This window comes from Erpetoichthys calabaricus, chromosome 11 (genome assembly GCF_900747795.2).
Source record: "Erpetoichthys calabaricus chromosome 11, fErpCal1.3, whole genome shotgun sequence".
Lineage (NCBI taxonomy): Eukaryota > Metazoa > Chordata > Cladistia > Polypteriformes > Polypteridae > Erpetoichthys > Erpetoichthys calabaricus.
In genome coordinates, this window is record NC_041404.2 from 146,284,348 (window position 1) to 146,308,867 (window position 24,520).

The 24,520-nt window shown below is 42.0% G+C and overlaps 3 protein-coding genes across 6 annotated transcripts in view; 2 read left to right on the forward strand and 1 right to left on the reverse strand.

The window, feature by feature from the left end:
• Positions 1-12,057, forward strand: part of LOC114661122 (dynein axonemal assembly factor 8) — a 55,774-nt gene extending 43,717 nt beyond the window's left edge. For all 3 annotated transcript variants that reach the window (XM_028814264.2, XM_028814265.2, XM_028814267.2), the window contains exons 24-32: positions 700-753; positions 4,953-5,122; positions 5,274-5,469; positions 9,185-9,279; positions 9,481-9,580; positions 9,677-9,882; positions 9,970-10,055; positions 10,135-10,204; positions 11,898-12,057. In XM_028814264.2, coding sequence (XP_028670097.2) covers positions 700-753; positions 4,953-5,122; positions 5,274-5,469; positions 9,185-9,279; positions 9,481-9,580; positions 9,677-9,882; positions 9,970-10,055; positions 10,135-10,204; positions 11,898-11,981 — 1,061 coding nt within the window. In that variant the 3' untranslated portion in view covers positions 11,982-12,057. The remainder of the gene's footprint in view (positions 1-699; positions 754-4,952; positions 5,123-5,273; positions 5,470-9,184; positions 9,280-9,480; positions 9,581-9,676; positions 9,883-9,969; positions 10,056-10,134; positions 10,205-11,897) is intronic.
• Positions 12,058-12,332: 275 nt separating this feature from the next.
• Positions 12,333-21,136, reverse strand: c11h8orf33 (chromosome 11 C8orf33 homolog). The gene is made up of 7 exons (XM_028814269.2): positions 21,018-21,136; positions 18,388-18,449; positions 15,915-15,983; positions 13,497-13,800; positions 13,009-13,099; positions 12,767-12,913; positions 12,333-12,662 (listed from the first exon to the last, which is right to left on the reverse strand). Exons 4-7 carry the CDS (start codon positions 13,782-13,784, stop codon positions 12,478-12,480), a joined length of 711 nt encoding a protein of 236 aa, XP_028670102.1. The 5' UTR covers positions 13,785-13,800; positions 15,915-15,983; positions 18,388-18,449; positions 21,018-21,136; the 3' UTR covers positions 12,333-12,477.
• Positions 21,137-21,293: 157 nt separating this feature from the next.
• LOC114661128 (uncharacterized protein C7orf50 homolog) overlaps positions 21,294-24,520 on the forward strand; it is a 283,803-nt gene continuing 280,576 nt past the window's right edge. For both annotated transcript variants that reach the window (XM_051933680.1, XM_051933681.1), the window contains exon 1: positions 21,294-21,382. The gene's annotated coding sequence lies outside the window, so the exon portion shown is untranslated. The remainder of the gene's footprint in view (positions 21,383-24,520) is intronic.

Sequence of the window (24,520 nt, forward strand, 5' to 3'; positions counted from 1 at the left end):
TCCACAGACATGCAGGTTAGGGGCGCTGGTGATACTAAAGTGGCCCGGGTGTGTGTGTGTGCAGTGCAGTGTGATGGACTGGCGCCCTGTCCAGGGTTTGTTCCACTCCATGCTACCTCAGATAGGCTCCAGCACCCCCCACAACCCAGTCCAGGAATAAGCGGATTAGAAGATGACGGACGGACAGCACTGCATCTCTGGACTGACTGTCGGCCATACCTGAGCTGGCTGTCTCGTTTGTTTCCAGGATGCTCTGCCCATAATATAAGGGCACTCTGAGCAATGCTGACTGCTGTCTTCGGAGGAGTCTCTGAAATAACCGATCTGATTATACCAGACAGTTCTGCCAGGTGCTTTCTGGGTGGTATGGCAGATAGGATTTCTGTTTTTTTTTTTCTTGTATCTTTTTTTTCCTGCACCATTTACAGTACTGATGGCATGCAGCTCTGCAATCTTCAGTCTTCAGAGGGGCAGCCATGTTACTTTATAAGCCAACCTCCCTTAAAACTGAATGTGGATGTTTACTTGTCTGGCAGAGCTCCCACGCGGCTGAGCTGAAATACTTTTTTTTGTTTCTCCTCCTCCTCCTCCTCCTTGATTGCTTTATTAAAGCACCATGATGATCCCCTCTATGAAAAACACTCAATACAAAGACACTTTTATTCGTACATATAAATTGTTTGCTTTGCTCTCTTTCAGCAAAAAGAAACCGCGTTTTACAGGCCGAGTCCATCTTCAAGTACATGGTGAACAGTAAGTCCATGCTGGTTATTTATTGCAGATGTCATTTGTGTGACTGGTTCAGGTCACGGAGTTCAGATAAACTGGAAATGGGTGCGTCCTTACCGGGCTGTTCCTTTTTTGCCTTTTCTGTCATTTCTGGGTTCCTAAGAATGAACACTTTGAAATTGCTTGAGTAGTTTTTTGCGGTCCGCTGCCTCCTTACTCACATATGATACACCCTTCGACTTGACTTGATGTCTAGTTATGAGACGTCAAGCTTTTTGGGGTTTCCCCCCCTATTTTAAGCCCCCCCCCAAAGAAACTCAGTTTTAGGCCATTTTTGATTACACCCTCATAAAGTGAGAAGTCAAGCAAAATAAAAATGACCCCTTTTATTGGCTAACTAGAAAGATTACAATATGCAAAGCTTTCGAGGCAACTTGGGCCCCTTCTTCAGGCAAAGATGGAATACAGAAACTGGAGTTCCTTGTGTTTATCACACTAGGACAAGTAACAACATTGGTAAATCTTTAAGTCAGACATCTTAAATGTCATCATTTAACAAGAGAGAAGAACAATGTATGATCAAGATCTCTGGATAAGGTAACTGTCCAACAAAGTCTTTTGAAGTTTCTGATGAAAAGTGTAAGCAGAAATGATCAGAAGGACTTGAAGTTGTGCAGGAGCGTCAACTGACCCCCTAATGGCATACGAGGAGTCAAAGTTACTCCATTTCACAAAACTTTGAAATAGTGGGGATCAATAATATGGGCATGCGGAGTGTCATTTTATGCTATTTCAAGGTTGCTGATCACAAATATGATATCTGGTTCCTTACCAGTGGTCCTAGCCCTCTAAGAGACACTCCTAGAAGGTTACAAATGATATTGCTTTAGATCAGTGCTTCCCAAACTCGGTCCTGACGACCCACGGTGGCTGCAGGTTTTTATTCCAGCCAAATTCACAATTATTGATAATAATGGATCTCATTTATTTAGATGGCCTTTTTTCCCTTTTCTTATTCTGCCTTTAGAAAAGCACAGCAGTATAATTTTTACATTTATAACACATTTAGAAATATTTCTACTTTTGCTATAAATGCTTACCTCTCTTTTGTTGTTGTCCTATTGTTTTGTTATTTTGTTGTGCAGTTTGCACCCTTTGTTGTATCCTAACAATGATAATTAAAATAAACAGAACTGACAGCCAGGTAAGCAACACTGAATGATGAAAGGCTGCAATAACTTTAGCGTCAGACCCACTAATTAGTAGATAATAAATTAAACAATCAGAACACCTGGAAATGTAGAATGAAAGTCGAGATGAAAATATTGTTATAAAGAAAAACAAATACATTATTCTCATATAACTGCTTGGTACGTTTTTATATATATATATATATATATATATATATATATATATATATATATATATTTGTTTTTTAACCAAACTTAGTTTTCTAATTTCTATATTGTTCTCAAAACACAGAACTTGAGAAATAACAGTTCACTTAATTAGCCCAGGAGTCCAATTAAAAACAGAAGCAGGTTGCAACAAAAACCTGCAGCCCAGGCCCGAGGTTGGGAACCTCTGCTTTAGACCATTTCAAGCTCAGCGATGACGAAGTTAATGTGATTTTTGATTACTTTACTAGCTCTCTATCGACCTCTACCGGAGCGTGGAAAATTACAAATCTTTATTACAGTCACGAATATTTAGACTTTAAACATTTAAACTGATGCACACATTTTATTATTTCAAATATCTGATGCACTTACTCTTGCCTATTATGTATTTCTACCTTACAATGATAATCATTGCATTTTTTATGAACTCCCCAAATTAAGGCGGCTTCCACTACCTGGGAGTTTTTAAAATGTTTTTTTTTTCTGGTATTTTTTTGTTTAAATGAAATATTTTTGAATGTTATTTTATGCAAATATCTAATTATTATGTGAATATTATTTTATGCCAAAATTATCTAATTATTATGTATTGTTTATTGGTGCATGGTAGCTACATTCCTTGTGTTTTGTGACTGGATTACATTATTTTTTCATTATATTATTATTATTTTTTTTTCATCTCAGTAGCACTGCACGCCTGTGACCCCCCCCCCCCCACACACACTAGCCCCACTATCCTTTCTCACATGTTGGTCTCGTCCCACATTGATTATTGTAATTCGCTTCTTTTGGTCCCCTGCATAAGCTTCTTTATAAACTCCAGCTTGTTCAGAACTCAGCTGCCCGTATTTTAACTCAGACCTCTTCCATACAACACAGGACTCCATCTCTTAAACGGCTTCATTGGCTTCCAGTAAAACTTCGCATTGATTTGAAAATTCTTTTACTTACTTTCAAAGCACACCACATCATTACCCCGTTATACCTCTGTGCCCTCATTTATGTTTCTACCTCCAACACTTTTAGGTCCTCCACATCTGGTGTCCTCATCATCCCCCCTGCATGGTCTCCTTGGGTTTGTGGAGATTTAGTCATAGTGCACCTCATCTCTGAGACTCGCTACCACAAAATATTCAGGGCAATGATTCCCTACCCATTTTCAAATCCTGTCTTTGGACTCGCCTGTTTAGATTAGCTTACACTATGTGACCTTGGGCTGTATTCTTATTTTGCTTATTTTCAGTTCCATAGATATACAGTATGTACTGTGTATGTGTAGGTTTACATGCATGTTTGCTTATTGTTGGTTTTATGGTTTCATTGTTTGTACGGTGTCCTTGGGTGTTTAGAAAGGCGCTTTGAAATAAAATGTATTATCATCAATCAGCATCATTATTATTATTATTAATATTACAACAATTAAAACAGTTGTGGGTGGTACGGTGGTGCAGTGGGTAGCGCTGCTGCCTCGCAGTTAGGAGACCCGGGTTCACTTCCCGGGTCCTCCCTGCGTGGAGTTTGCATGTTCTCTCCGTGTCTGCGTGGGTTTCCTCCCACAGTCCAAAGACATGCAGGTTAGGTGCATTGGCGATCCTAAATTGTCCCTGGTGTATGGGTGTGTGTGCGCCCTGCGGTGGGCTGGCGCCCTGCCCAGGGTTTGTTTTCTGCCTTGCGCCCTGTGTTGGCTGGGATTGGTTCCAGCAGACCCCCGTGACCTTGTAGTTAGGATATAGCGGGTTGGATAAAGGATGGATGGAAAACAGTTGTGCTGCCCGTCTAAAATGGGTTGAAATCTAAGTAATCCAAGTAGACCTCACTATTAACATTTGCAGTGCACCATACATTACAAACATCTTAACTGTATAACATTTGTATGGAATTCATGAAAGCAGTGTTAAAGTTTATGATGCGCCATCTGTTGGAATGAAAAATGCATATGTCTCTGTTATATGCCATTTGGTATGAGATTTGTAAAAGCAGTGTTGCTTTGTAACACTCCATCTGTTGGAATGACAAATGCAATACATTTTATTACTAAAAATGTTTGTGATGTGCCATCTTTTGGAATGGCAGAGACATCGCATCTGGACAGATACACAGCCTCTTGTCCTTTTATTTTATCATTAGGGTGGATGTTTTTATTAAAAAAAAAAAAAGCTGAAATAAAGTGGTAATGTGAAAAAAGTGTTTAAGCAAGCCCAGTCAATACTGAAGTGCCATAACACGGTCAGGTACATGAAGTTTGTGCTGATAAACGGCAGCAAATTTAACAAATGGAGGAATTGAAGATTAAGAAGGCAGATGGTAGCTGGATGTTTTGCACACGTTAGGATCTACGGTAATTTCCTCAAGCCGTTGACACACACAATAAGTTAACAGTTGAAAGAAGTGTTTTGGTGTCAGGATCTTTCTTATTGTGCTGATACTTTTATGCTGCACAAAGGAATTTAATGCAGTGCTGAGATCTGAGGGGGTTTGTAACCCATCAGCCCTTATGAATTACTCCCCTGAGTTATGTAATCCAACATCTTCAAGGCCATGTTGTATTATTATGTGACGTGTTCTCCGATTTGTCTTTTTTTTTTATCTCAATTTCATTTTTGACCACATTCTGCCTTTCTCCACTAAATACACCTCATCTATCAATCACCATAAAGATGCAGACAGAGCTGGAAGCGTGAGCAGTATGGATTTAGTGTTTTATGTAGTATTTATATGGATTTTCTGGCCTTAGCCCAGTTCATTTTACTGCTGTTACCTTCCAATCCTCATCTTTATGAACCTTCATTGAACTTTGCCTAATGTCTCAATTCCTCTCCTTAGGTGCCGAGATGCTGTACACTGTGATGTTTCTCAAGCCAACTGTTTGGTTTCGGTCACTTGGCAAAATCCTCTGTAAGGTGGAACATGAAGGCTTCCACCTGGTTGGACTCAAGGTGCACCGTTTGGACCAGCAAAGCGCACTGGCACTGCTTACTCCTGCACAGCTGCAGGTTTGTCTGGGAATTTTCAGTAGTCTTATTTCATAGCCTTTTGTTCAGCTTTGATGACTGTGTCATACCACCGTCAGATTCTAATTGAGTTCACCAGAACATCAATGCCCTGGTAGATTAATTGCTGCCACTTCTGACCTTGCTTCAACAGAACCCCTCATTTGTGGAGTCCCAGGTGGAGTATCTGACCTCAGCCCCATCTCTGATCCTTTGTCTTCAAAGAGAGAATGCGGTCAAGAGGCTGCTGGATCTTCTAGGACCTGAAGATCCCCTGCAGGCTCGAAAAGATGACCAGTTCCTTTGGAGGGCCCAATATGGCACAGATTTACTCCACAATGGCATTTATGGTGAGTAGTGGAACGACACCACTTGATGCCCTTTCAAATCACGCGCACCAGCTAAGAGGCGGTTGTTTTGTTATACACTGACTTTCATTGGGAGTATCATAACAGTGCAATCTGCAGAGAAAAAATATGTTTAAAATAAAAATGAGGCAAATCAAAAATGACATCAGTGTCTGGGGAAACAGCAATAATGAAAGAAAGGAATGCATTCTGTAAAAAGTAGAGAGTATCCCAGCCAATCACTGGCCTTGTTCTTTCTACAACGAGACCAATGCCTAAGCAAGGCGAGTAGCTCAGCTATCTCAGAACAAAGGGACTGTTTGGCAAAATTTCCCATTTTTATTTGAAAGAACTTTTTTTTCCCCCCAATTTTCAAAACATCAGTGGGTGTTAACTGCAAATTTCTGTTGCAGCCAGACATGATAAATAGTACTGAGATTCAGGGGTCCACGGCCTCAGGGGGACCATTAATGCATGAACAGCTTTTGCATGATTTAAACCAGGGGTCCTCAATCACAGTCCTGGAGGGCCACAGTGGCTGCAGGTTTTTGTTCCAACCCGGTTGCTTAATTAGAAAGCAATTCTTGCCAATAATTTAATTTCATGACATGGCAGAGTTAAAGCACTAACAGGCCTACTCATTCTCATATCCTAGATTTTCTTCCCCTTTCTAAGGATATCATCCAAATGATCTGAAGTCTAAAAAATTGATGAGTAATTCTCAGTCCTTTACTTTTTTCTCTTCACTTTCCTTCCAAGTATTTAATTAAAGCCAATAGTGCATGATAAATACACACTTGTATAAATGGAAACAAGCTAAATGGAGAAATGTTGGTTTCTTTTGTCATTTGTCATGTTATTGCTAATTAGGAGCCATTAAAAACAAAGAATACAGCTATGTAAGATTAAAATAAGCAATAAAGGTTCAAAATCTTAACAAGTGAGACAACTAAAATGAAGCAGAAGTGTTACTTGAGCAATAAGTGCTTCTTATTAAGCAACTGGGTTGGAGCGAAAACCTGCAGTCACTGCGGCCCTCCGGGACCATGAGTGAGGGACCCCTGATTTAAACCTTACTTTACTCCCTCAATTTATTTAATACTAGACAAAGGGCCCATTTCGACAACGTAAGATGAAACAGGCACAAGTGGAATAGTAATAAGTATAAGCACCACAAACCTGATAAAGGTGTATTGAATGAATGCGTAATTAGGCCTGGAGCTGTAGTCGAAATCGCCTTTCAGGCCTCTAGAGCTTTAATCAAAGTCGCCTCTCTCTTTGAATTTTCGCGGCCGTAAATCTGCCGCCTGCTCCGATGTCGGTCTCGTAAGGTTTTTTAGGCAGCTGTGCAGAAGGCGACTGCGCATACGGCTTCGGACAGACGTGAGTGAGTGAGTAGACTGGCGAATTATATATAACATAATGCTATTTAATTTTCTTAATTGAATTTATTAAAAGAATGTAACATTCCATACAAACGAGTCAAACTTAACAAAACTAAATTCAGTTCAACCCCCACCCAAGAGAAAGAGAGGAAGGCCAACAGCCAGAGTAAAACTTTTAAGAGTAGAAAAGAGGGAAGAGAATCCTTCTCCCCAATATAAAAGCTTATCCTAAAATGTTATTAATTAGATCCTGCCAGGTTTTAAAATGTTCTGCACAGATCCTCTAAGTGAGAATTAGATTTTTTCCAATTTCAAATAATATAAAACATCAGTTACCCACTGACTGAGAAATGAGTTAAGATTCTTCCAGTTGAGCAAAATAAGCCTACGTGCTAATAATGAGGTAAAGGCAATTCCAGTTTGCTTGTCCTTCTCCAGTTTAAGCCCCTCTGGGGGTCCACCAAACACAGCTGTTAGTGGGTTATGAGGGATTGTGACACCAAGGCTGTCTGACAGGCATTTAAAATGTTGGTCCAGAATGATGTTAATTTAGTGCAGGCCCAAAACATGTGAGGCTGGAGCTCGATTGCAACGTTCGCAGCTTGGATCCTGGAAACATTTTGGGCAATTTTAAGCGAGACAGATGTGCTCGATTAAAAGATTTTAAGTTGAATAATTGAATGCTTTGCGCATTTGGAGCTTGAGTGAATTCTGTGCATGCCTGCCTCCCACTCCGTTTCGGAAATGTTGAGTATGAGATCCTTTTCTCACTGTACTCTGGGATCTTTGAAAGAAGGGGACTTTAAAATGCTTTTCTATATTATAGAAATGCTGTCTGATTCCTCAAGACTGATCAATATTTATTTCTTCTGGAATAGAAATAGGTGGGAAGCGGTGAAAATTGGTCAGATTTCGTTTAGCAAAGTTTCTAGCGTCGTTCAATTTACTGTGGCGGCTAAATGTTCTGCCCCTCTCCATGTATGTGTTTTAGCTCCAGTTCAAAATCACCACTTAATTTACGTGAGTGAATGTGGACATTTGGGTGAGTGGACCCTGTAAGGCCTGGACTCCAGCTAAAAGATGTTAGCGTTGTTTTTCTGTTGGCAGGATTGCAGCCTGTCGGGAATCTTAAAGTCTGGGTGGTGTGCCCAACACTAAACTGTTCTCTGGACCCCCTTATAAACAAGATGGGCACAGTGGCGAGTAAGGGACAACAACCAGGTTCAAACAGCCAAACAGCAAAGTGCATGTTTACATCTTAGTCCAAATACTAATGTGCATGGCAGGTACAATAAATAATCCAGTTAAAACTCTGTGCTCTTGTGGAGATTCAAAATTAAAAATAAATACTGATAAATGAAACATCCAAGACTTGAGGTTGTGCTCCTTAGCAAGTCCATCGTGACTTTCTCTTCCCTCCGCCTCCCAAGTGGGTCTTCCCTCCTGGTGGCAATGCCAGCAGCTGCGATCGCCGTCACCCACACTCGGCCCACAATGTCTGTTGCCAGCTGTTAACCATAGTGAGGGATGGGATCAGTAACGGATAATTTGGTCTTGGAGGAGTCTTTAGCTTCAAAGATTGCTCTTCATGGCCGCGTAATCACCAAGGAGTATGCGGCTATTTTACAGACCACGTGCACCTTATGTTGCTAACCCTTCTCTCAGGACACCCCCAAGCACACTGCTACACCAAATCTTGTGTGGTTTCCCAAACACCAGAATGCACTCAAATGCCTTTCATTGTCTCCTTCATCAGCAGAAGTCGTTAAAGCTTCATGAAATGTTCTGGAGTGCAGGATGCAACATAAATGTCCACCATTCTCATCGATCCAAAGAACTCGAGGTTTTTCTTCAAGGCCTACAGCTAATCTGACAACAGAGAGAGAGGTCCTTCTCCATACTGGGTTTTTCATATTAATAGTGTGTTAGGTGTTTTCTTTATTTTGTCCACACCCTCTAGTTGTGTTTCATAAAGTAGAGGATAGCTTAAGCGTAAACTGAATAAGTAACTCTTACCCTTTGAGCACAAGCTCCATATATTCTGAGGTTTAGCTTTAGTGAGACTATTAGGCTCAAACAGTTATTTCAGATAAGGAATATGAAAGTTTTCGAGGTATGATAGTTATACTCACTAACCATGGCTCTGGAGAGTGTGTTCCACATTGATTAGCACATACGAGTTAAGAATTTCACTGTGCTCTACACGTGTGGCAATAAAGACCCTATGAACGTCAGCAACAGGCCCATCAGGCATGGCTAACCATGCCCTTGTGTACAGCCTCGTGAACGTTGTGGTGACAGATACACTCAGCATTGCTCTTCTTTATTGGCAGGATCGCCATCCTACAGTAAGGCTGTGAAGGACGTAAAGCTCTTCTTCTCAGAAGGCATATGCTGCAAAGAAACTCTGCTAATGGAACAAGAAGAGGTACCACACACACACACCTGTGTTGCATATTGTCCTGCTAAAGCAGTGCTGGACTGAATGGCTGTGGCGCTGGTTGATGATGTTCTTCTGTTTGAGAGTTGCACATATTTCACACTAATTGGCCTAATCTTGTATTTCTATACAGTCAACGGTATGGATAGTTGACATGTAAGTGCTGATGACTTTGTTTTAAATAAACAGATTCGGTGCGCAGCATCTGATCTGCTTATCAAGACTGAGCACTTGTGCAGCTGCAGCCCAGCAAAGAAACATATTATTGCAACTATGGAAGCGTCCCCAGGTAAGTGAGGCCTGATTTGTAATACTCCGTATCGCTCCGATATTACATGCTGCTCACCTCACACTCTGTTCTTCTCCTTCTCTCTGACCTCTTAAGCCCGCAATGCCCTTTGCCAGACAACATGTCTGCTTATTTCCACATGCATCCTGTGCACACCCCAGCCTTCCCTCCACATCCAGCTGCTCCAACAACTGTTTCTCAAAGGCTTCAGCTTGGTGGGTGGGCGTCTGTGCCATCTTGACAGAGCACAGGGACAGCTTGTCGCAGGCGTGCTGAGGTCATTCCAGGAGCAGTTTGCAGTGGTGAGTGAAGACATAGCTAGAACAGACAATTGAACAATAGCCTCAAAGTAAAACTGTCTTCTGAATGAATGTCTTTGTGCCCACCAGACTGCCATGCTTTCCAAAAGCCCTTGTCTCATACTGGCATTGCAGAGAGAGAATGCAGTGACCTGTTTTGACTCCATACTTGACAGGTAAAGCTCGTTTTAGAGTCTGGGACTCTTTATTAAAAACACGCCACAGGTGCTTTTAGTGTGAAATCTTATTTTTCAGTATTTGCTGGGAGAAGCCAGAGCTGGAGCGAATCAGGCAGTCGCTGCTGTTTCCTCAAAATGAAACCCAGGTGAGTTTCTATGGAGGCCGTGAAGGGACGTGAGAAGAAAAGAAAAATTGTTTCTTGCGTTGCTATTGTTTATGATGGTGGTGGGTCCCCACACTGACAATTCTTCTCGGTTCGCCATTGGGGACAAGCTGTGATGTTTTTGATCGATTAACAATGGGGGGCTGAGCTCACATTTGATAATCACAGTTTCCAACTGTGCCACGTTCTGAACGTTGTTTAGGAAAATCCATATCATAACAAAAATAAAAAAACGGTTTTCAGTATGAACCGGTATACCGCCCAGAACTAAGCAGATGCATCTTATGAATTGCAAACTCTAACCAGCTATGTATCTCTAAGCCATACCTCCAACCTCATCTCATTGGTTAACCTCGGCTAATTCTGGACTCCAGTCAGCTTTTGCTAAAGTCATCAGCCAACCTACAACCTGTGAATGTCTGGATGATATATTCAGCATGTCCATGAGCAATATACAATCATCTGTACATTATTAATTACAAAAATAGATTGAGTGAAGACAATATTTTAAGACAAACTGATACATGTATGCAGTTTTTTTCCAAAGGGGTTCACACTTTTTTGCCACTGCATATGGCCCAAGTACTGGAGTGACCGCTCTGAATGAACTTTTCTTCAATTTGTGATAATGGTTGGAATAAGCTTCACCCTTAAAACTTTTTTTTTATATATATTATCTTAAGAAATATGCATCTGACCCTATTTTGCATTATTTTACTTTGTAGTTGCTGGCTGACCTCGGTGCCTAACCATCCATTATCCAACCCGCTATATCCTAACTACAGGGTCACGGGGGGTCTGCTGGAGCCAATCCCAGCCAACACAGGGCACAAGGCAGAAAAAAAACCACAGGCAGGGCACACACACACACCAAGCACACACTAGGGACAATTTAGGATCGCCAATGCACCTAACCTGCATGTCTTTGGACTGTGGGAGGAAACCGGAGCGCCCGGAGGAAACCCACGCAGACACGGGGAGAACATGCAAACTCCACGCAGGGAGGACCCGGGAAGTGAACCCAGGTCCCCAGGTCTCTCAACTGTGAGGCAGCAGCGCTACCCACTGTGCCACCCGGTGTCTAACCATTAAGAATTTATTAATACAAAAAAAATTACAGAAGCAGTAGGAAGAGATCAGTATTCCTTAAAATTTTCACTACCTTGTCTGACTCTCCGCGCTCATTCAGATGACAGGCTTTGAATCTCACCCGACCATCTTGCTGTCATTTTGCAGCTGAGGTGCAACATTACAAGCCTTCAGTGTCAGGTCTGTTTGTAGTTCTTTGCAGAAATGCAACCTTAGCAAAATGTTTAGCTGTGGTAGTACACCTTCTACAGTCTACCTTCTTTTGACACCCACTGCACGCCCAACCTACCTGGAAAGGGGTCTCTCTTTGAACTGCCTTTCCCAAGGTTTCTTCCATTTTTCCCTACTATGTTTTTTTGGGAGTTTTTCCTTGTCTTCTTAAAGAGTCAAGGCTGGGGGGCTGTCAAGAGGCAGGGCCTGTTAAAGCCCATTGCGGCACTTCCTGTGTGATTTTGGGCTATACAAAAATAAACTGTATTGTAAACTGTACAGTCTGACAGCAAGCTAAACATCTTCTCATGACGCCGGAGGGTTTAGTGACACTGACCGCTCACACGTGTTTAAATGAATGTTCTCTTTCTTATAGGCCAATAAGCTGCTGTGCTGCCTTTTTGAATCCTGCTGTAGCACGGGCAACAGCACTCACTCAGGTCCCTGGACTCCAGCATGAGGACCACACAAGACTGCCAGAGGAATTTGTAATTTTTGTAAACAATAAATTTATTTAAGACATAATCATCACATCATTTGGATTGACTCTTTACAAAAACAGGTCAAGAAAGAGCTCAGGTTTGGCTTGTGCAGCCCTTTCAGGGGTAACGATAAGGGAGCTGAAGGATTGCGCCGTCTGTCCGAGACCTGCTAAGGTATTGGTGTTTGAAACGTGAGTGACGAGTGAATGTAACATTTAGCTACGTGGGGTGTACATGTAAGTGAAGGCTAACAATTTAGGCAGTTCCAGCATTAACTTGTTTACCACTATAAAAAGAACCCTACAAGTTAAAGCGCCTTTCCTGAAGACTTTTTTTAACCAAAACACACATTTTTATTGTTTAATGTGATCAAACAGTGACACACATCCGCCAAAGAAAATATACAACAGATGATCATAAAAACTGTCCCAGGGTAAAAGGATCCATTAGTTCACAATGCAATCCTAACTCTAGTTAAAAGAAGTTAAACCGAAACTCCTCTTGAACTGGAGTGAAGACAAACGTCTGGGTGCCTGGATTCTGAGCTTCTGGCACTAATGACTTGTTGGTGCTCGTCGGTATCTTCCTCTGTGCCATTGTGCACAACACCTGACTTTTTTTCTGTTTGCTGACAGCAGTTATTTGGGCAGACTTGGTAGCTAAAACAAGACAACAGGACACACTTGTGTATAAATAAAAAATTCTTCAGAGAGTACTAGTGGGCGAGACGTGTGCCAGGATCTGAGAAAGCTCAAATATTTACCTGCCTGCATAATCCTCAGTTGCTTTTGTCTTTCGTCTTCCATCTTCTTCCTGTAGTCTCCCAGCATGTTCCTCATGACCTGCCTCTTCTTCACCAGTGGAGCCTTATTGCTATGAAGGGTCTTTAGCGCTCGTGTAGCTTCCTCCACTGTTACCAAAAGGAGTTGGTGCATTATCTCCTCTGTACGACACTATAATAGTCCAGTCACTCTTGTTGTCGTGTCTTTTTTCTTTTCTACTCACCTTGCTTTGCCGTGGATTTCTGAGTTTTCAGTCCAAGTTCCAGTTGTTCAATGCACCAGTCTAACTCTCGACTCAGCTGCTGCTCAGAGCTCTGTAAAGCACAACCTAGAGGTCAGCATGATGGAATTGGCTTCTTGATATCTAAACACGTATCACAGGAGTCAAAATTAAACATGACACAATATTCAAAGAGGTTGAAGATGCTCTTGCACAGGTCCATCTCTCCTTGGATTCAAAACCACAGCCTAATGGTGATCAGTTAATCTGCAGAGTTAAAAAATAAATAACCAATTAAACTGGCAATGCTGAATGCACATCCTGTGGCCTAGGAACCTAAACCCTCATCTTCATTACAAGGTGGGTGATGCTACTAAACACCTCAACATAGAAGGTTCACTTCTATCCTTCGTTATATTTTTTTATACCTTCCACACAACATATGGCTACCAAAGGAAATGTCTTTCAGTTGTCAGAGAGACGCAACTCACCAGCTGTACCGTCTGCTCATCAGACGCTTGTGTCTGCACACTCTCCACCCTGCTGCCATCTTGCTGCTTTGGCTTTTCTTTCTTCTTTTTCTTTTTCTTCTTTGAGGGCTGCGATTCAATCTCACTTCCTTTGTTCTGATCTCCAGCGGCCGCATCTGCAGCTCCTGAGCTCTTCTCAGTCTTTATATCCTCCGGAAAATTAGCATTAATTTCCTTTTTCGGTGTGTCCTCATCTTCAGCAGGAATCTCAAAATTGAAAGTGAACGTGGAAGGTCTGTTTGCTTCCATTTCAATGCAGAGTTACCTGGAACAAAGAAAGGAGATAAACCAAAAGACCTAGACTTGCCTACGTGAAGTACATCTGCAGATGAACCAGTAACATATTACAGTAATCCCTCACTATATCGCGCTTCGCCTTTCGCGGCTTCACTCCATCGCGGATTTTATATGTAAGCATATTTAAATATATATCGCGGATTTTTTGCTGGTTCGCGGATTTCTGCGGACAATGGGTCTTTTAATTTCTGGTACATGCTTCCTCAGTTGGTTTGCCCAGTTGATTTCATACAAGGGACACTATTGGCAGATGGCTGAGAAGCTACCTGACTTACTTTTCTGTCTCTCTTGCACTGACTTTCTCTGATCCTGACGTAGGGGGATTGAGCAGGGGGGCTGTTCACACACCTAGACGATACGGACGCTCGTCTAAAAATGCTGAAAGATTATCTTCACGTTGGCTACCTTCTGTGCAGCTGCTTCATGAAGCGACATGCAGCACGGTGCTTCGCATACTTAAAAGCACGAAGGTCACGTATTGATTTTTTTTATCTGTCTCTCTCTCTCTCTCTTTGTCTGCTCCTGACGGAGGGGGTGTGAGCTGCCGCCTTCAACAGCTTTGTGCCGTGGTGCTTCGCATACTTAAAAGCAAACAGCCCTATTGATTTGTTTGCTTTCCTCTGTCTTTCTGACAGACTCTGCTCCTGACGCGCACTCCTTTGAAGAGGAAGATATGTTTGCATTCTTTTAATTGTGAGACGGAACTGTCATCTCTGTCTTGTCATGGAGCACAGTTTAAACTTTTGAAAAAGAGACAAATGTTTGTTTGCAGTGTTTGAATAACGTTCCTGTCTCTCTACAACCTCCTGTGTTTCTGCGCAAATCTGTGACCCAAGCATGACAATATAAAAATAACCATATAAACATATGGTTTCTACTTCGCGGATTTTCTTATTTCGCGGGTGGCTCTGGAACGCAACCCCCGCGATGGAGGAGGGATTACTGTACACACACAAAGTGACTTCAGCCAGCTTTCATGTTTCTCTCTTTTTCCGTGTCACCAATACAAGGGGGTCAGCATTTGCCTGGTTTGGTGCTTTGCTTTTGTTCATGAGCTCTTTTACGATGGTGATCCCTGGAGATCTTCTAAAGAGGAAGGAGGTTCTCTGGAGCTGCGCAAATCATGAATGTAACCCAAAGTATTTAATTTGTGACTTGGAGATGTCCACAGCTGGGCTCCTCAATTACAGTCCAGGAGGGCCGCAGTGGCTGCAGGTTTTGGCGTTTCATATATTAATCTATTATTTGGTTTTAAGTTTATGAAATTGTATCCAGTGTTACTAGTTTGACCTTTGTCTGTGCATTTATTCCTTTTGTACCCATTGAATTATTTGTGAAGAGCTTCAAGCATGGGAAAGGTGCTATAAATATATAAAATGTGCTATTTTATTATTATACAGCATGACCCTTGACTGCCATTTCTGATTATTTTTATTTTAATTATATAATGAGATGAAGTGATAGGTCTGCATTATGTCACAACTCATCATACATATCACTGAATTGCCTCATGGGTAAATACCATTTTTAAATGGGATGCTCATATTTCCCACATCACATGAATGCTACAACGGGTGACAGGCATGAATCCATCTAGCGGGTCCCTGCTGAATGGTGATCAAGAGAACAATAATGTGTACAAGGGGAGCGGAGGTCCGAGCGATCTCACAAAGTGATGGCCATTAAACTGTTAGCACAACTGTAAGTGATCTTTTCAAACTGTTAAAGCAATACATGAATAAACTGCACATTTAATGTTATTATGCATACTGCATGTCAGAAACAAACCAAGTTATTAACTATGAAGTGATGTTTTTTTGGCCAATGAAGTACAATTTTAAAGAAAGACAATAAAAAATGACAAGTTACTATCATCCAGAAGAAAACCACAGCCTGAGAAGTCCTAACTTCAGACATCTCACAAATGGACCTTATAAGTTTGTCCTTGTGCATTGAGTCACAATATGACCCAAAGGTGACAGTAAATGATAAGGGGCATAACAAAACATTCATACAGCACCATTTTCCAGAGTCACGCTATCTTTTGATCACTCCAGAACAGGCTCTAAGTGACACACTCACCTTGATGAGGCTTTAGTAGGCCAGTCTCTAAATGCTGGATACACCCGTCAAGCTCATCCCAGATGGAGCCTATTAAAAGAAACATTTTCCCTCAGTTTGTTAAGTACAATGATTCACAATTTAGTTAAATTCTGAAGAATTAACATTGCGCCTGCCTTTGAGAATTCTGAAGACCCTTCTTATGGTCCCCGTGTAGTCCTTTCTGTACGATACAATCTGTGGTCCAGGGATGCATTTAATTGCTCACATCTCTACAGTTGTCCTGCCTTTTGTGTAATAGTGACCGGAACTGCACAAAACACACACCCTCTGTACAAGTCAGCGCATAGTGACATATAAGGCCCCCTAATGTACAGGCAGGTGTTGCATTGTGTTCTTAAGTCTGTATTGCTGGTGTACACTAAAGCAATCCAAAGGTCAGCGATTAAGCCGGGACAGCACAATGTCTAGAAATGCTGACTGAATCTGCCAACATGACCACCTTGGGGGGTAAGTTACGTCACCCTGGTTAATGTTCATTAACACTCTGATTGCACCATACGAGTTAAGTTGTGTCTCAATGAGCCTGTCAAGGCGCGACGTACGATATAACTCATACCTCACTATAAAGCCACTATGGACACAGCCAGCTTGCCGTCACGTCTCAGTTATCTACTATAGTGCTGCCATTTAATAAATAGCCATAGTGGACACAACAGCTTGCTGAAAATAGTTCTATAAACAGGCAGTCCTTAGTTATGTCATCACGCTGGCCATTAAGCGCAAACCGACACCAACAACCAAATGTGTTGTGTGCAACAATAGTGGAGAGCGGAAAGAAACTCGTCATATTTACGGCACACATGCATCTAAGCCTGCATTCTGTGTGGTGCCATGCTTTTAGGACTCTCATTCAAGTGCAGACTTTTGGTCGTGCTGCTGGTCAAAATAAAGTAAGTGTTTCTGTATATTTTTAACAAGGTTACTGTTCATAATAAAAGTGTTGCTTCCTAATACATATCTTTAAAATTCTGATAGAGTTCATTGTTTATCATACATGCACAGACCGATACTGCAGCGTCCTGGTAATAAATGGCCGAACAGTCAATGTGTTAAGTCAGCAACAGGAATGACACACCCTGTGACCAACACTCTAATGATGAATCATTCTGACCCAAGAATGCTGGCGAGTACAACCAGGAAACTTTGGAGAGAACAAACTTCTATGAGCGGATAGGCTGGACCAGCTCCATTCGAAAATCAAGGCCTTTAAATGATGATGATGATGATGCTGCTGCGTGATCTGCATCTCATGTGGCACTTTGAACATTTAAAACCCTGTACAGCAGCTGTCCTTTTGTCTTACTGCCTTGTCTCTCTTCTCCCCCAGACATCTTCTGCATACTTCTGTCATATCGCCTATGTCCACATATTCGATCTCTTTTCGCGTTTACCTTTTCAACAATATCGCATTGAATTTTGATTCTGTGTTTGGACTTACAATGTGACAACGCAACGTATAACTGCCCGTGAGTGAATATCGTTTCTTTCTCTCTACATGAACTGTGTCTGACAATAGCATTCACACAAAAGAGAAATGATTGAACCGTGTGCGTGGTTGTAAATGTTTTAGATGTAGGCAGGACTTTTCCAAATCTCTTTGTATAAAGTCTTGTCTCACAGGGCTTGAAATGTTCTCTCATGGGATTTCACTTTCACCAAAGAACAAATCTTTTAATTCTCACAGATACGCCTCTTCATTGGGAAGAAACACTACTTTTCCCTGATGGCAACACAAATTAAATGATCTACAAGTCTCCATCTTAAACTTTAAATCTGAGCAATATATTCAATCTCTTTTCACTGTTCTGTTATTTCACCGAGTAATAATTTCCGCTTGTTTGCGCTAATGTGATCTTTACTATCAGTTTTTTGGAGACTTCCGAATTTTAGTACTTTCATTATCTCTAACCTGCTCTACATGTGTATCGCAGCAATGTTTTTGAACTTCTTTACGACGTTCTACTTTGTCATCTACTCTTTGTCTTTTATTTCTGGCCCCGGGCGTGCTTTAATCTCTTGGCACAAAGTCTCGTCTCAAGGGACCTGAAAGTGTCTCTCTGAGAAAAGTCACGTCTCATCTGTCTTCCTAAGATTTTTTTTATTATAATGGAGAGATATGGAAGCAACTGAAATTGTCTTCACCAAATTAAACCAAGCATCCATCCATCCATTTTCCAACCCGCTGAATCCGAACACAGGGTCACGGGGGTCCGCTGGAGCCAATCCCAGCCAACACAGGGCACAAGGCAGGAACCAACCCCGGGCAGGGTGCCAACCCACCGCAGGACTAAACCAAGCATTTCACTGAATAGTGTCACTATTGTGGTAAATAAAATTTGATTTGATGGACATAAATCATTTACAGGATTGATGGAAATGTTTAAAAGGGACAATGTATGGCTGTCAGTGGTCATTAATCTTTCAACATTACCTTTTCCATCACAGAATGTAGACAGGGATGTCCACGCACACCAATATCGCCTCCATCAGCTCCTGGGGGGAAAAAGTGAATTAGGTTGTCACTGCAGGATGAGACATTCTAAGAATTCAAACAGATGTGTAAATGCTGCTCTCAAATATTTAAGGTCCCACCTTAACTTTTTGTTTGGAATGACATGCTGATACAGCCTAGTTTAATATGCAAGATGTGTGTTATTGACGAAACTCTCAAACTGCCTCTTTGCACGTACAGTTTACGCTCCTACTCACGGCTCCGAGTGCTACAGAGTGCCCAGTCTGCTCAAACTTACACACCTACCTACCTACCTACAGTGACTCTTGTGTAGTTAGGTGAGCATTCAGGTTACCATCATAATTCTTTCTTTGATGGATGTGCGTGTCTCCTCATCTCTGTCTTTTTTTTTTCATCCCTACTTCCGAATGTGATGTGGGTCTCCGAATGAAGAAAGCCTGCTCACCACCACACGCGCTATGTTTTGTGTCACACATGCCTACTCATGCATGAGGTATGCAGACAATATACATGGACCATAACATGTCTGCACATCACCCTGCCCTTACACTTGAAAAACCAGAGGGTCGACTTGTTATGACGCCTGCATACTGGGATGACATACTGTCTACCCACCATCACATCTCTATACTGAGAGGATGGCTCGCCTGTTGCTTCTTATACTTCTATGCTCAAGATGACTGCTTACCTGCTGATTATGGTACCCATTATCAAGAAAAACACGTGTCTACCAACTATACCACACCTGAGGAGGAGCATACATGCCTGGGGTCAGATTTGTAAAGCTCATGTAGGCACAAAGACAGGCTCAAACTGTGTGTTCATAACTTTCCACACAAAAGTTTGGATTATTTTAAAAAGAAAACTTGACAGGAGAATATGTGAATATTTACGGCAATTCTGATCCATGCATACATGACATTTCAGAGAAACTGAGAAATGACAACACATGTGATCAAGAAGGAAAATGCAGCCAAGCCAGCTAAATGACAACTCGGATGCACGATAATTCAGATCACTGAGTCGTTATTAAAATGTGCATTGCCACGACCAGCAAATTTACATTTATTTATTTGGCCGATGCCTTTGTCCAAAGCGACTTACAATGTTTGAGATACAATTGGTTACATTTCTTTTCCAATTGGAGCACAGGCGGATGAAGTGACTTGCTCAGGGTCACACAATGTCAATGACAGGATTTGAACCTACAACCTCAGGGTTGGTGGGTCCAAAGCCTTAACACCTGCACCACACTGCCTCAAAAGTGATAAATATGACATATACTGTAGATTCTACTTTAGTTCCCTTTTCAGAGGGACAATGTCATGTATTTGCACTTAAGAATTTTTTTTGTCAGTTTATATTGGCCACCTGTTGTCAGTTCTCAGGGGACTGGCTGACAGGTCAGAAATATCTCAGCCGGTCTTCACTCCGTCATGGTCACCGTGCTGGAAGTCACTAACCAACTGACAAGGCACTATGTTAGGCTTACGTATGGTGTGGATGTACATACATAGATCATAACATGTTTTTGCCAACATAAAAAGTCAATTTACAGCCATGTCTGGTTCTGCTAACATATTACTATAAATGCACATGGCAAGAATGAAGCTGCTTTTGTTAACTGTGAGCAGCGACATTACATTAACACACAGGTCATTTATTTGGTGGCAGTACAGCTTTGATGGTTCTGTTCGTGGTGGCTGGCTTGTTGGTAAAGTAACTACCTGAACCCTCAGTGTTTCATATGGCTTGTGTTATTCACTGTAACAGCACTTATGTGACTATATGTGCCAGGTTATGTGGCTACCAGCACAAGCGCTGGCACCTTACATCATTCTTCAGCGTAGAGGTGAGACTCTAGAATGCCGCTCATGTAGGCGGGAGGGTCTCGAAGTGTCAGCAGGAAGGTTGCTCTACCAGACAGTGAAGGTCTGTAGCATCATGATTACAGATGTATAAAGTGGATTAGCATAGTTTATATATGGTTGTTTCGAGAAGAAACTAGGCAGGGTTCGAGGCGCGTGCACGTACACACATTTACAAGATGATTGCGATTTATACAGGGTAGATTACGTACAAATACGCGTGGGCCAGGATTTATAGATCAGATTATACTGTTGTTTTGGTTTACGCATATTTTCACGCTCGAATTCGCAAAGGATTATAAACGAGAATACTGACGGTGACAGGCGTCCATAAAGCAGTGTTCATTCTGTCCATGCCCGGCCATTACTTCACCCCTTACAGCAATTGTTATCTACTCAGTCTAACACCACACGGAGTGCTCGATAATTAAATCCATTATTCGATGGCACCGATTCTTGCCCATTCCTGAAATCCAGCAGATTACGTTAACGCAGCTAAAGCTTTACATTCAAATTACCTAGTAATCCAAACAAAAAGAAAACAGAGACTAGTTTTGAAACATTTCATTTCAATCAGCAGCACTACACTATATTTTTAAGATAAGGCGATACAATAAAAACGTACGCGCTATAATTTTCTCTTTAAGTAACGTAAAATAAAACTTAAAATGAAGAATTTCAACTAACACCCTTCTTCGTTTCTCGGGATCATATACTTACAGTCTCTCAGTTTCTTCAATGTAGCGGCGTGACAATGCGGCGCATCTTTATGACGTCACTGCAGATCCATCGATACGGAACGCCGTCTGGGTCAAAAATAAGTTGTAAGAGCACGCGATGCAATTTGTGACTCAAACGTCACACTAAGGGTGTTCGCCGTGGATGAATCTGATACAAATCCCATGGGCCATTTAAAGCGTCGGTGGTGACATCACCAGCCAAGGCTGTCATTTGACCAATAAACGTCTAGGTTGTGAAACGCGGTAGCGGGAGAGAGGCGGGGCGTATTTCGCGTATGTGTGCGTACAAACACGTGTCTTTTGGAAGAGGTTGGACGAACGTGTGCTGTGTTTATACTAGTATCGGTAAGTTTGACACATTTTATGAGTTGTCCTCAACAAAAATAACTATTTTGTACGCATAAAAAGCGCGCGTTATGTAGCTAAATAATTATAACCGGCAAAATGCATCGTTTGTGTTATAGTTGCGGACTCGACTTGTGCTGTTTGTGCTGACAAGTTGGAGCTTTCCAGATTCAGAGCAAAAGCTTTCCCGAACGTGTGATGTCAAACATAAAACCTTACGCCATAAAAGAAACGAAGCTTTCAGAGTGCAAAATTAGTTTGTCGGAGAAACTTTATTTTAGGGGGCTGTTCAGGTGAACGAGTGAAAGGTTGCACTTTTCAAATTGTATCTTGTGCTATGCATTTATGTATTTGATCGCTGGTAAAGCTTTGTAAGTGAAGCACTAAACTTTATTTCTGGTAATGTAGGTAAGTGTAAATGTTACCACAATACTGAATACCATGTCATGCTACACTATGGCCAGAAGTATGTGGGTACCCTCCAAATGACTGAGTTCAGGTGTTTCAGCTGCACTCATTGTTAACAGATGCGTAAACTCGAGCACATAGCCATGCTGACGTTGGCAGTAGAATGGGTTGTACCGGGGAGCTCATTGACTTTAAAAGCGGTACTGTCGTAACATGCCACCATTGTTACTGTATGAACGTGAAACGTCTGCACTGCTAGATCTGCCCAAAGTCGGTTGTCAGTGCGGTTACTATTAAGTGGAAGCGCCAATGAGCAACAACAGCCCAGCCATGAAGTGGAAGACCTTGCAGACTGAAAGAGCAGGGCCACTAAGTGCTGATGCACATAACCTGTAAAAGCCCTCTGTTAAGGAGAGATCATGGGCTGGGGCTGCTATACGGGGTTTGGGCTCAGCCCCATGGTTCCAGTTAAGGGTACTGCTAATGTTACAACATACAAAGACATTTTAGGTGACCGTGCACTTCAGTTTATTGAGGGACCTTTTGTGTTCCAGCATGACTCTGCCCCTGTGCACAAAATCAGGTCCATAAAGACAAGGGGGAATGGAATGGCATGGCCTACACAGAGCCCTGACTTCAACCTTTCTGAGCACCTTTGGGATCAATTGGAACACTGATTGCCAGCCAGGTACCTGAGCTCACAAATTCTGTTTTGGCTGAATGGACACAAATTCCCACTCCAAAATCTTGTGGAAAGCCTTCCCAGAAGAGTGGAGGCTGCTGTAGCTGCAAAGGGGAGTCATCTTCATATTAACGCTAATATTTCACACTATGGCATTGAAAACAGGACTCTTAATCAATGAATGAGGGCAGGTCTTCAGCTCAGAAGTATGACAGGTTGTGAAGATTCTTCCTGCCTCCTTTCTGTGGTGTACTTTCATTTTCCATTGTTATTTATTTAAAAAACTAGGGGGCTTCACTCGCCAAACCCACATACCCACCCCCATGCGCTATGCACCGTTGTGAAGAGGGGGCTTGAATGCACCCCAAAGAGACGCAGTCGCTCCTCCGAAACCCCCTCTTAAACTGTGATACAATGGGAAACAAGTAACAGTTGTTTTTTTTTTTACCTCTTCTTTGCTCAATCAGCTGCTGCTGCTGCCATGCCGTATGATCTGCATTTTGTGCGGAGCTTCAAACATTTAAAAGCCTGGACAGCAGCTGAACTTTTGTCTCACTGCTTTGTCTCTCTTCTCCCCCAGACATTCTCAAACACTATTCAATCTTTTTTCGCTGTTTTGTTATTTCACTGAGTAATATTCAGTTTGTTTGCGCTAATGTGATCTTTACTCTCATTTTCTTTGAGACTTTCGAATTTTCCTACTTCTACATTATCTCTAACCTGCTGTGCATGTGTCTCACGGGACTTGCTTCCAAAGGTTGTAAGTATGACGTGACTTGACCGTCTCGTGGGATGTGAAAGTGTCTCTCTTCAAAAGCTCACGTCTCGTATCCCTAAAAGTCTCGTTTTTTTTTTTTTATAATAGAGAGATACACATATTTTGCACATTCTGAGCATATAATATGATGATTTGATGCATGGATTATGTAATACAAATAACGTGATTTTTTTTCTCATGGATGTTTTGTATTGTTTGATATTGTCCAGCGTTGGCTGCCATTGGGTCCCATTTCATTAGAAAGTTTAATTTGTTCTTTTCCCATGAAAACATGAGATTAAAAATTTTTGTTTGTGACCACTGCGTGGGTAATGAATATAAAAAGTAAGACAATGTAGGCATGGCCTAATATTCAGGTGTGTTCAACGACTTTGAAAGTTTGAACATTTAATATTTTTATTTTCTTCATCCAAGAGTCAGTTATTACATTTCTTTTATGAAATAGTTTTGTAACAAGTATAGTGATCCCCCGCCTATCGCAGAAGTTACATTCCAGACCCATCAGCGATAGGTGAAAATTCATGATATAGAAAGACCATATAAATATATTTTTTTTATAGTTCAAGCCTTAAAATACCCCTCCTACACATTTTAACACATGTAAACTTATTATGATCGACGCGCAGAGCGACAAGTAGAACAGGCATCTTGGCAGAAGCAACACAAAGCCAGTAGCTGATCTGTCCGCTTCTCCTTAGCGTGTGTTCAATTCCCCCCCTCACAACGTGAGCGGGAGAGACATGAAGTGGCAGGAGTGTAGCACGCTTCTGGGGGGGAGGTTTAGAGAAGTGATCGAGATGTTATCATCTCGGAGAGACACTTTGACAACACGCGAGACTAGACATTCCAAGCTTAGGAAGCAAAACCCGTGAGACGGAGAGTTTTGCACGTCACACCCTACTTACAAACAATTTAAAGCAAGTTCACGGATGTCTAACCTAGCAGTTGTTGGAATGCTTTTGGCAGACACACTTCATGTGCTCCCAGCTCTTAAAACAACGACAAGCAGAACACGCAGCTCGCCAGCAGCAGCAAGCCATGATCCGAGCACTTCTCCTTAGCGTGCGTTCATCCCTCACCCCCCCCCCCCCCCCACCCCTTCAGAACGCGAGTGGCAGAGACGCGAAGTGGCAAAAGGACAGCTGCTGTACATGCTTTTAAATGATCGACACGCAGAGCGACAAGCAGAACACACAGCTGGCCAGCAGCAGCAGAAAGACAGCAGCTGAACCGATCGCATCTCTTTAGCGTGCGTTCAGACCCCCCCTTC